Source organism: Monocercomonoides exilis (assembly GCF_001643675.1).
Source record: "Monocercomonoides exilis strain PA203 chromosome Unknown scaffold43-869231, whole genome shotgun sequence".
NCBI lineage: Eukaryota > Preaxostyla > Oxymonadida > Polymastigidae > Monocercomonoides > Monocercomonoides exilis.
The window spans coordinates 109,748-122,927 of NW_027150588.1; the positions used below are offsets into that span (position 1 = coordinate 109,748).

The 13,180-nt window shown below is 37.7% G+C and overlaps 2 protein-coding genes across 2 annotated transcripts; both read left to right on the top strand.

Moving 5' to 3' along the window:
• The first annotated feature begins 306 nt into the window (after nt 1-306).
• MONOS_12821 (putative isochorismatase) lies at nt 307-1,166 on the top strand. The gene has a single exon (XM_067865470.1). The coding sequence runs from the start codon at nt 336-338 to the stop codon at nt 897-899; it is 564 nt and encodes a 187-aa protein (XP_067722042.1). The 5' UTR covers nt 307-335; the 3' UTR covers nt 900-1,166.
• Nucleotides 1,167-2,060: 894 nt separating this feature from the next.
• Nucleotides 2,061-7,818, top strand: MONOS_12820 (uncharacterized protein; the record flags this gene model as incomplete). The annotated part of the gene is made up of 1 exon (XM_067865469.1): nt 2,061-7,818. One exon carries the CDS (start codon nt 2,061-2,063, stop codon nt 7,806-7,808), a length of 5,748 nt encoding a protein of 1,915 aa, XP_067722043.1. The 3' UTR covers nt 7,809-7,818.
• Nucleotides 7,819-13,180: the final 5,362 nt, after the last annotated feature.

Consider the following 13,180-nt stretch of genomic DNA (forward strand, 5'->3'; position numbering starts at 1 on the left):
TGTATTTTGTGATTGATAATTTCTTATTCTGTTATTCTCTCATCAATCCAAAAAGTTTCGCACGAAAGTATTGTGCAGAAGTATTCTTTATGGTTGAGATATTCTTGGGAAAAAACGCAGATTAATAACAGTTTTGGCAGGCAATAACTTTGTACACAAATTTTTTTCGATTTGTACATTTTTTGGTAGTTTTCAAGTTTGTTAAAAAAGTGATAAAATGAGAATAAAAAATAAAATTATGATTATAATTTGTATTTTTTGTGTTTTTTAGAATATTTATTGATAAAAATTGAACCAAAATAAGATTATGCATCAGATCAGTTACATTTTTTACGATGGAAGATTCAAGGAAAGGATTAGTTATTGTTGACATTCAAAATGATTACTTCCAAGGAGGACGCAATCCATTGTCAAATCAAGAATCTGCTGCTGTTAATGCGCTAAAAGTTTTAAACGAATTCAGAAAAGCAAAATTGCCCGTGTTTATAATTCAGCATATTAATGAGGATCCTGCTTCGCGTTTTTTCATAAAAAACACTGAAGGAGTAAAACTTCATGAAGGACTTGAACCTCGAGAAGGAGAACAACATATCGTCAAACATGTCCCAAGTTCATTCGTTGGAACAACACTTCTTGAGGAACTTAAAAAGGAAAATATTTCTGAAGTTGTTGTTATCGGAAGCATGAGTAATATGTGTATTGATTCTACAGCTCGTGATTCAGTCCATTTGGGTTTCAAGACAACAGTAATTCATGACTGCTGTGCTGCAATGGATCTTTGCTTTGGAGAAACAAAAATTCCATCTCCAACTGTCCACGCAACATTCATGGCTGCATTAGCAATGCTTGCACAGGTGACAGACACAGAAACATTTTTAAAAACAATTCAAAAATGTTAACATTATTGCCACTGATTGTGCCAGATTACAAATACAATTTTTTGAAGTATTATGAATAATGTTTTGTTTTTATTGTAAATGCTATGTTCGTATTTTCTTTTTAGTGACGCAATCCTTTTTATTGAAGTTATTTATTTTTTTATCATCATATTTTTGGGATTTACAACTAAAGATTGATTGCGTTCGAGTGTTATTGTTTTCCTCATGATTGTGCTTCTTGGTTTTTGAAAATTGTTGGAGTGGAAATATCAATTAAAGAATGAAAAATTATATTGTTCAAAATGCAGTTGATTAATTGGAATTATTCGCAGTTTATTTTTGACTTTTAAGAGAAACATTCATAGTTATTTTTTGAAAATAAAATTTGTCATTCATGTTCGAATCGAGAAAGAAAACTATCCATTATTAAAAATCAGGAACATCCATTTTTTTTTTAACAAAAAGGCAGAAACGCTTTTGTATCCGTAAATGGGTTTGAAAGCTTGGTAGCATATGTTTTTTGACATTTATTTTCTTTAAATTCAGAACGACACGGACAAGACGATGATACAAGTTTGAATTTGTATTTTTCGAAGGGTATTGTGAAAATTTAATTTCTTTTGAATTGTTAATTGCAAATTTTAGGGGGAGTCAAGCTCGTTGATGTGCCACTTGCTTTCACAATTGAGCAGCTGCAACATTATTTTGCTGAAGCAGGAACAATTGAAAGAATCCACAAACAAAAGAAGCCACTAACAGTTCAAGGATATATTTTTATTTATTTCGCCAACCAAGAGAGTGCTCAATTTGTTTTACAGCATTCTGTCGTTGTTATTGATGGAGCTGAGTATGCTGTTCAACCTGCATACAAAAACAAAACTATTGCTGTTCAAGGAAATTTATCGCAAACAACAATCGAAAAATTGGCAGTCCTTTTAACGTATTGAATCTTTCTTTTTATTTAAAATTTGTTTAACTTTTTATATTCATTGCTTTTATTAAAATAGGAGGCGCTTTGGAAAAATCACTGGGATATCGCTTTCAAATGATCGGAAGCTTTGCTTTTTTCAATTTGAACTTCGTTCACAAGCCATAAAAGTACATAATAAATTATTGCAGGATCCGGAATGTCCTGCTCATATTTCGCTTTCTTGGGCCAATGTGTTTATTACTAAAACAACAATGCCATTTATTGTAGTGAGCAAATCAAAGACGGAAATCAGTTTAGAAACCACTAAATCTTTAGTACAAAACGAGCTTGCGAAATTTTTTGGGGACGATGCCTTTATGGCTCGTCAGATTACACGACTGAGCCCCAATCTTGATGGTGTTCAATCGAAAGTCTCACGTATGTCATCGTCTTTTCCGAGCGTGCTGGGAGACAAACCAGCCATCCGCTTCGACTCCGTTACGATTCCATACGAAAAATACTCGCAGCAGAAGTTCGGGTTCATCACTCTCCCGTCGCTTTATCTTCTTGTTGTGTCTCTCTCCTTTCTCGACGGCTTCACTCCGAACGGGCAGGTCAACATCCACTTCTGCCCAACCATCTACCTGGACCCAGCATACGAGCACCCTTGCACCCTGAAGAAGGAGAAGATCCGCTTCTTCTGCCGTAACTCGCCATCACACGTATCTTTATCGTCGCCATCGCCAATGCCAATGTCTATGCCAATGCACTATTCATCCTCCCGCCACGCTCCTGTCCCTGTTCCCACCTCCACTCCCGCCCCTGCCTCTACCTCTGCATCTGCTTCTGCTTCTGCCTCTAATTCTACCTCTTCTTCTGCCTCTGCCTCACCAACACGTGAGCAAAAGCACCAAAACGCCCTTTCAATCTACCGCCCGTCTCCTCTGGACATCCCCAACAGCATCCTCCCCCTCCCCCAGCCGTCCAGCAAGTCGCCTGACCCGATCTCCCGCTCTCCGTCGCCTGCTGCCCCTGCCTTCTCTGCCCGCCCTGCCGCCAACAGCATGCTCCCCATGTACCACTCCCTCGACGTGTCCCCCTTGGCTCTGTCGCAGTCCCACTCCCAGTCGCGTTTCTCTGCCTCTCTCCTCACTTCCCCCACATACTCCGCCAGCCTCTCTGCCTTCGCTCCGTTCACTCAGCCTTTCCTCTCCCACACTCCACAGCCGGCTACCCCAAAGTCCACATCTCCGTCTTCTCCTGTCCTTGAGCCCTTCTCGTCGCAGCAGTATGGAAGCAGCCACTTCTTCGGGGGATCACAGTATTTCTATCGCTCTCCAACAAGTTCGTCTCCGCTGTCTGCCACACAAAACTTGGTCTCTAATACTTATTTACCGTCATCATCATCATCAGCATCGTCTTCTTCTTCTCCTTCTTTCAACCCCCTTCATTACTCTCTGGGAAGCAATCAACCTCGTGCCATATCTTCCACATCTCCTTCGCTTCCCAACAGCTCATCATCTTCTTCCTCTTCTTCCTCTTCCTATCAATCTATCGCGAATATTTCAACTTCCAATCATCTGTCTTCTGCTCTCTTCCACTCCACTCTCATTTCCTCTTCCTCTTCCTCATCTGCATCTTCTCATCAGTCGGCATTCCAGACTCTCAAGTCAACCTCAAAGACTTTCCCAACTCCTTCCATTTTGTCTTCTCCTTTCTCTTCTTCATTCTCTCAGCCAAACACTCACCATCAATCCAGCAGTGTCATCAAAGACCCTCTCTTAGCCACACCTCGCCTGCTGCAGAGTGGAGAAGGTGCACATTCATCTGACTCTTCTTCTTCTTCTTCATTTGTCCATCCGAAATCCCGCTCGCCTTCAACACCCAACAGCAGCAGTAATATCGTAAGTAGCATCAATAACAATAACAATAATAGCAATAATAATAATTGTAACCAAATTCCTCAGATCACACGAACCATCTTCCAGAAGTCGCTCCTCTCGCCCACAGGCAGCTGGACACCTGCAGACTACTTCTCAGCCCAGTCACGTCTGCCGCCGCTGCTGCCATCGCCTGGCAGAAGCGACTCGTTCGCCACTCTCTCGCCACACGACCCGAATGAAGCAGCCCATCCGCCTCTGCCGAAGCAGCACTCACGAAGCACACTACAGTCCTTTCAGGCAAATCCATCACTGCCGACAACTCCGTCACAGGCACAAATATCTGCTGGCTCTTCTTCTTCTTCTTCTTCCATCACGTTTTCTCCTTCTCATCATCTGATATCTGCTCGGCCACAAACCTCTTTACCATTTGATCCAAGTCTTGCTGATAGCTCATTCGTATACCCTTCCTCCTCCTCTTCCTCTTCCTCTTCTTCTTCTCTCACCAACCCAATCAACTCTGCTTCTAACAGCAGTAATAGCAGCAGCAGCAGCAGTGGTAGCTATCCAAACAACAGCTCATGTACTCATTCTCCTGTCTTTTCAATGAGTGTCAACAACATCACTCTTCCAATGTCGCCATATTCTCTCCAGTCTTCTGGCAAGCCCTTTGCCCCGGCTGTGATTGAGCGCTATTCTACTTCTAGTTCTAATGCTTATTCTTCTTCTTCCTCCTCTTCTTCTTCCTCTTCTTCTTCTTCTTCCTCCTCCTCGTCGGCCTCTTCCTCTTCTTCTGCTGTTCAGTCAGAAGAGAGACACAGAGATTCCATGGCCATTCCTTCACGCGATGGCTCTGTTCTCTCATCTCTTCATTCAAAATATACTTTTCCTCTTTCCAAATCGTCTGGAGTGTCTGCTGCGCAAACAGCTTTTTCTCTTCCTCCTCCTCCTCCATCGGCTTCTTCCTCTTCTTTTTCTTCTCTTTCAAATGTGCTTCAAACAGATTCCTCCGGCCGTTTTGTGACTTTGTCTCGGCAGGACTTCGACGAGCTGATGAATTACGCAAAGTTCTTCTTCGACTGCCTCTCCACACCCGCAGCCAAGCAGCTGATGAGCATCCTGCAGCAGACCGCCCCTCAATTGCATTCACATTCCAATTCTCATTCAAATGCACACTCTGATTCTGCTAGTCCATCCATTCCTATGCAATCTGCTTTTTCGCAGCAGATGCCACAAATACCTAAGTTAAGTCAATTAAGTCAGATGCCTCAGTTGCCTCAACTTCCACAACTGTCTCAGATGAATCAGATGAATCAAGTGACTCAACTTCCTCCAATCCCACCAATGCTGCCGATCCCTCCAATTCCTTCTATTCCTCAAATGCCTTCAATTCCCTCAATGCAATCGCTGAATGAGCAACCACAGGACTATCAGTCGTATCGTTCAAACAGTCGGAGCAGAAGAAGAGCAGAAGAAGGTCCAATTGAGCAGAGCTATGCATCTTCTTCTTCATCATCATCTTCTTCTTCTTCTCCATCTTCATTCAATCCACCTCTGTCGCTGTATACTTCGATGCCGCTTACTCCCATCTCCACAAAGACGCTGAGCTCATTCTCTCAGTCAACCAGCAACAACCCCAATGGCACATCGAATAATAACAATAATAATAACATTGCCACAGGCTTCCCTCCTTCTGCTCTGCCTGAACAGGAGCTGTCTCCACTGCACCATTACTCAAACTTCACTGGATGCGTTCGCTCCTCTTACAAGCCATTTGAGCCGCACAAGCAGCACATTTCGTTTCCTTCCATCCAAATCGACAGATCAGACGAGGGAGAGATGGCGATACCTCCCAAACAGAAGGAATACAACGGCGTGCGACAGGATGTTCCATTACTTTCTCCTAATGCTCCTTCATCTGCTTCCTCTTCTTCTTCCTCCTCCTCCTCCTCCTCTTCTTCTTCCTTTGATGAATCTTCTTCAATCGATGATTCTTCCATGCTCCGCACGAAGTCCATGCCAGCCATCCCGACGACTGTTTCGCCTCTTTTCGTCTTGTTCGATCCAAATGGCAGCAGAGACAATGCACACGGCAATCCGCAGCCTGTGTCCCCCATCCAGTCACTTGCAGCGCCGGGTGCTTTGGAATTCTCTGAATCTACGTCCACACTCAACACAGCAGGGTTTGTGCTGTTGCAAGACAATGCAACTGCAAAGGAGGCATCTTATCCACAAAGCAGAATAATTTCTCCATCTTCTCCCTCTGCTGGCAACTGTCATTCAGTTGAACATCCAGAAATCTCTTTCACACCAAACTTGAACATGCCCCTGACTGCAGTTCCAGTCAAACCACGGCGTCAGCAGCTGAACAGCTCTGCTGCTTGCTTTTCTCCTTCAATCAACCATTTTGCTGCATCTTCAGCATCTGCCCCATCCATTTCTACAGCATCGCGTCCATTTGAGCAGTCTTATTTGTCTGGAAAGAGTGACTCTTATGCTTCAACAGGCACACCTCCACCGTATCCAATACTTTTGCCACGCACTTCTGCTGGAAGAAAGGAGCAAATTGCATACGACGATGGACTGGTTGACCACAGCAACCCGCTGAAATACGAGCAGAATGCAAAGTCAAAATATTTAGTTCCTCCTTCGCTGCAGACACAGCCTTCTTTCAACAGCAGAAGCAGCAGAAATGGTGGAAGTGGTGGAGTGGGTGGGTTTTCGTATGACATTCATTCTCTTACAATTCCATTGGAAACATGTACAAATGTTGTGCAGACTGTGGATGTGACGATGGGACAGGACGATGTTGCTGGGATGGCATTGTCATCTTCCACCCATCTGGTGCCACCAGCGTCTATTGTTAGTGTTCCTCAGTCAGGCAGCTCCTCTTTAATACCTTCATCATCATCATCGTCTGCATCTTCTTCATCTTCATTGCCTTTGCTTGCATCTTCCTCCTCTTCGTCTTCTTCTTCGTCTCTGCTGGATCCAAATTCGATGAGTTTTATTCCGAGCAGCTCAATGGACAGAGGAGGAAACGTGTCATTGACAAACCTGGTGGCCTATCAGAATGTTGCTGATATGTCCCACACATCGCAGCTGATTAATGGCCAAGCTGTGTCGATGACTCAGAATGGCCAGCCACTTTCACAAACACAGCAATCACAGGATTTTATTCAGCACGGCTTTTCACCCCTGCTTGACACGACACTCCACAATCAATACTTCGACCAGGCAGACGCTGTTAATCCAGTCTCCTTTGCGTCTGTCCCAATGCAGCGCAGGATGGTAAAGCCCGCTACTGACAACTTCCTTTTGCTGAAAATACCCACTTCCCCTTCCTCCCCATCAACATCAGGCACCATCACACCCGAAGTGTCAATCACTCTGTCTTCTTCCTCGTCCTCTTCGTCTGTCTCGACTTCTCCCACTGCAACGGCAACAGCCACTGCCTCAGCTTCAGCAACTGCATCGCAATCGCCCACAGCCACAGTCACTGTCACCAACACAGTCACAGCCACAGCTACTGTCTCTGGAATGTCTTCTGCTGGCCTGGAGACGATGACGCCGACCAGCATCTCAGGCACAACTGCCACAACAGCCACGACAATCACACCTTCCACAACAATATCGATGTCACTCCCTTCGTCCAATCCGGACTCACTCTTGTCGCAGAAGCAGCCGTCCACACGCAGCGAGCGGAAGAACTTGGCATTGGCTGTGATGGAGCAGGCGACAGAGCCGAAGATGGCAGTCCCGAAGTTCGTGAAGACACTGCGGCATTCGCGGAGTGCGCAAGATGTGCGGACGCTGAAGACACACAGCAAAGTGAGGGGCAAGCACGATGGACCACAAAAGCAGAGGCATCTGGCGGTTCCGCAACGGAGCAGACAGAACGAGACGCGGCTGAGCAGCAACCTGTTCAGAGGCAACACACAGGCAGAAAAGGGGACCAAGCCGAGAGTGGGCAGGAAGATGCTGCGGATCGACACGAAGACGCGGTCGTACAAAGACGACGAGACGTATGCAACAGAGATGACAGTCGGAGATTGCTTCGACGAGGAATTGTCGTGCTCGTCGTTTCGGTGCTCTGTGGACTGCCATTCGGATGAGCCGGGGTATTCGCATCGCAAATAGATGTGGGGATAATGAGATGAAGAGAGGGAAAGAGGGAAAAAGTGAAAAAGGGAAAAATGGAAAAAGGGAAAGAGGGAAATAGAGAAAGAGAGAAAGATAGAAAGATAGAAAGAGAGAATGATGGAAAGAGATAAGAAGAAAAGAATGGGGCTGGGAAAGTGTTATGAAACTTTTCTCGGAATTTATGTTGTTGTATGTTTGCATATTTTGAATATGTTGATTTTAAGAAGAAAAGAAAAGAAAAATATTATTTTGGAATAATCCTTTATAAAATGAAAGCATGTATTTTCTTCTTTTTCTTCTTTTTTTATAAGCTTTGCTGACTTATTTGATATTTCTGCTGTGCTCAAATATGTCGATACAGTTGCATCCTCTCAGAGCATATTGATTTCGCCATTGTTTGGATTAAGATTGCTTTTACAAAATGAATTTAAAAAAAGGCAATTTTTTGCATTTCACATTGTTGTTTTCTTTGGAGAGTAATCTGCCAATGTCAAGTGTTATGCTAAAGAAATTTTCTATTTTTAATTTCTTCTCACAATTTGAAGTATTTTTATGTATTTATATATTTATGTTTCGTTTATGTAGTTGTTGCTTTTTCTTCGTTCAGCGTTGACACTTTTATAAGAACTTCAATCTTAATAACATTTGCGTCAAATCTCTTGAAGTTTTACAATAAAGACTTTGTTTTTTTTTCAATCATTTTAAGGATTATTATCATTTCTGTTTTAATTTTCTCTCTTTTTTTTTACAAATTAAATGTGCTTTTGTTCTCGTATTCAATCATTTTCTTCATTTTTCCACTAACTTTGAAGATTACTGAAAGTGTAGCTTTTTGTTTCGTTAATCTGTTTATATCTTCTTCAATTTTTTTTTTTTTTCATTATGTACTGTCTGCTGAATGATGGATTATAATGATTGTGATACCATTAATTATTGACAGATAATTTGAATGGTTTTCCATTCACTTTTATCTGATTATTTGATTTTGAATTTTCTTGTTTCTTGTTTCAAAGAATTTTTCTTTTCATTAATTTATTTAAAGATAATTTTGTTGAAAGTTTCAAATTCTCTAATAGTGTGTTATTCTGAAACGTTTTTCTTGTTTTAAAATTTTTAAATAATGAAAAATATCAAATGGGTAAAAATTGAAAAGCAAACTTTTAAGTCGTTTAGGAACTAAAAAATTGGGTGATATTTTTTGCAATCATCAGCACCAATAATGATACAATTTCAGCGTTCGTAGTTCGTTTTCGAAACGAAAAATATTCATATTGGTGTTGTGAATGACTTGTGATATATGATTAAAATTCTCATCATTATGTGTTGTTGTATTTCTTTGTTTATCATTATTTGGAAATTTGATGCAAATAAAAGATAAATATTTATTTATATGGGGGGAAATACGTTCTTTCAAGCTTTTTATGCACAAAGCAAGAAAAAATTGTTTCACTTATAACTTTGTTTCAGTTTCTCGGATTTCAAAATAAATTTGATTTTTGTATCCGCAAACATGCATCGTTGAAATCAAAACATAAAGGTTTGTGACATTTCACGAATGCCAAAAAATAAACCCATTTTTATTGTGTTTTTTGCTATAAAAAAGTCGACGAAAAGTGAATAATTTTTCATTGAAAATGCCTGAAGTCAAATATTTCGTCCCATATGTTATTTTATTTTTATTCTTTTAATTTTTTTTTTGTTTGTTTTTTCAAAAATAAAATTGGAAATAATTTTTCTGATGTGATAATGTTATTTTCAAATTATCATCAAAGAAATTATAAATATTTCTGACATGAATAACAAATATATCATTTATTTCATTCAATGGAGACTCTTTTCGTAATACAGATCGTGCAAATAATACCAGACATCGCAAAAAATACCGGACAAGATCAATTTCACAATAACCGCAAGAGGAATAATTATGAATATTTTCCTCAAAATATATCTCATTAATACAAACTCAATTGATAAACGAGATTTTCAAACCAGCTTCATTTGTGCTCAGAAAAAAATACAATCGAAATTTGGGGGAAACTCAAAATCCTATTTCTCCGAGATTTCAATCAATGATTTTTTCTGAGCACAAATGAAGCTGGTTTGAAAATCTCGTTTATCAATTGAGTTTGTATTAATGAGATATATTTTGAGGAAAATATTCATAATTATTCCTCTTGCGGTTATTGTGAAATTGATCTTGTCCGGTATTTTTTGCGATGTCTGGTATTATTTGCACGATCTGTTGAAACAATTCTGAACAATTTTTTTATTTAACAAATTATTTTTTTCAGGCAAACAGGAATGAAAAGAATGCAAATCTGTCAATTTTTTGTCAATAATTGCATATTATTTTTCCTTATTTTTTTTATTATCAAACGAAACCATCAGAACTTCATTATTTAGGTTTTTACACTTTCAACAAAAATTCCCAAAAAATAGTCACTCACTTGAATTTTTTTTATGCTTTCAAAAATATTCACATTAAAAAGATTGAAAAATGAAATTTGGGTATTTTAATTGGGGGAAAATTCGGTCATTCAAGTATTTTTATCACAAGGGATTAAAAAATTGCTTTTCTAATAACTTTGTTTCGCTTTTTCGAATTAAAAAATGAATTAGATTTTAAGATCCTTAAACATGCATCATAGAAATCAAATTATAAAGAATTGTGTCATTTCACGAATTTCAAAAAATAGACCCATTTTAATAATGATTTTTGTCCTCAAAAAGTCAATGAAAAGAAAATAATTTTTCAATGAAAATGCCTGGAGTGAAATATTTTGCCCCAATCGAAATTTTAAATTATTCAAAAAATTGTAATTTTGATGGAGGGAAATATAAACTTTCCAGCTTTTTTTGCACAAAGCACAATAAAAATGTTTCACTCAAACTTTTACAAGACTTTCTCAGATTTCGAAATAAATTAGATTTTCATATCAATGAACAATTACCAATGACAACATAACAAAAAGTTTTTTTGATCTCACACGTATTTTGAAAAATGAACCCGTTTCATTCATATCTTTAGATCACTAAAAGTCAATTAAAATGCAAATTTTATCATTGAAAAAGCTTGAAGTCACTTATTTTTCCACAAATTTCAAAAAACGAACCCTCTTCAATCATATTTTTTGATCATAAAACATTCATTCACAAAGAACAAATATTAAAAAATAAATAATGAAATAAAAAATAATATATCCCTTTGAATAATAACTCTTCAAAGAAATAAAACAATTTAGAATCAATTCTCTGAAAAATTTTATGATTTCAAAAAAAAATCACCAATTTGTCTTTATTTATTAAGAAGTTCCTATTGCAGAATATTTTGTTGAAAATGATAGTTGAAAACAATCATCAAAATTTCATTCCAATTCACCAAGAAGTTCCAAGAAGGAAACATATGCTTGACAAGGTAATTATTACCATTCTTGTAAAATTAAGCAAGGCGGGATGAAAAAATGATGAAAATATTAGAAACATCATTTAACTTCTTTGTGTTCATTTTCTAATATTCAAAAAGAGTTACACAAATCGAGAATTATGAATGAAAAAATCTAATTTCAAAAATAATCACTCACCTGAATAATTTTCTAAAGGAACTTTTTCAAAAAAAAAAAAAAAAACATGCAAAAAATTTTTTTGAGTAAAAATATCGTATTTTCGAAAAAGAGATAAGTGAGGCGAATAAATGAAAAAAAAAAATAATCTCATTTGCTTTGAAATGCCGTTAGAAATGGTCAAACTTGAAAAATTCGTAACGACAATAAGAAAAGAAATACACATTTTCACTTGAAAAACAAAATCTGCTTAAAACAAAAAAAAAAAAAAAAAAAAAAAAAAAAAAAAAAATTGTTTTTAATGAAATTCATCTTTTGTTAAGATTCCTATAGAGCAATGCCTTCTGATAAATGGAATCTATTTTGCGAATGGAAATGAAGTGGATATACAAAAGTTCAAAGATGAAATGGACAAACCGCATAAACAACCAAAAAAATCTCAAACCAGATAAAAAAATTTCAATTTGGAATGAGGTAAAGGCGAATGATTAGATGTTGACAGATCAATAAAAAAAAGTTGAAAATTACAATCGGGAATATATTACTAAAAAATCATTCTATAAAATAGTCATACAGATAAAAGGTATAAACAATTTCCTTGAAAACAAATCAAAACAATATCAAAAAAAAAAAAAAAATACGCGTGTTATGACTATAAATAAAAAGAATTAAACGCAAACTATAACTTCTAAATTAAATAAGAAATATGATAAAAAATAGTAATCTACAACTACTACTACTACGAATGAAACACCACATATAAAAGGAGCACATCAAAAATTATTCGGCATTTTCATTCGATAAAATCACAATAAGAAATAAAAAGGTAAAAAAACTAATTATTAAAACGAAGTCACATCTAATAATAAACAGTTCAATGCTCTTTGTGAGATATAAGAAGGCTATGCATTGACCAGTAGTTTGATTCTTCCATATTAACAAAAAAGTCAATCTTCGTCAAAAACACAGTTTCAGATTGGTTTAAAATGTTTAAGGGAATTCCAAACATTCTTGACCACCAACTGTTTTTAAATGGAATATCCCTATCTGTCTTTTGAGCAATCACGACAGCACAAAGGAGAAGAGTACCCAAATTAGCTTCTGAAATAACTGATCTATGTCCCTCTGCCATTCTCCTTTCTTCTGCTTGACACAACCTATAAATTAACGCAATGCTATGTATCATTTCAGATGTTGTTAATTCCGCATATTGCTTTGAAAACTTGAAGAAATGACATATTTTATCAAGCATTGCATTGCCTGCTTCCGAGAAGCACAATATTTCAGAACTCTTACCAGAAGTTTCTTGGATAACAGAAAACAAGGAAGGCAAATGCTTTGCTAAAAGCAAGCAAATAGTCTTTGATCCAATCAAAATACACTCGTCATTAATCAATTCAGTGGCTTCTGAATAGTTGTAACAATCAAGTGAATAATCACTTTTTCTTTCTTGTTGATAAACCCCGTTTGTATAATTGTAATTAAATCCACATTTCCTTTTATCTACAAAATTTTCTTCCATGTCCATCTTTTCAGTCGGATGCTGATGAAAGATACTAGAACTTAACGCTGGACGTGGAAGAAATTGAGCAATGCTTGAAGTGGCAAGTTGAGCAGTCGCAGAAGTTGTCATCATAAAAAGACGTATCAAACTCGGTTTTCCTTCTCGAATTAATAAAGTATGTAATTATTGATCAACTTACATAATAAGATAATTCCAAAATAATAACATTGGTATTATTTGGCAAATATGCGAATGATCGCAAATTTGATGAAGCCTTTGGACCGTTTTTGTGCTTTTGAGTTTTC

Coding starts and splice junctions, on each gene's coding strand:
- MONOS_12821 (XM_067865470.1), top strand. CDS start 336: ATGGAAGATTCAAGGAAAGGATTAGTTATTGTTGACATTCAAAATGAT.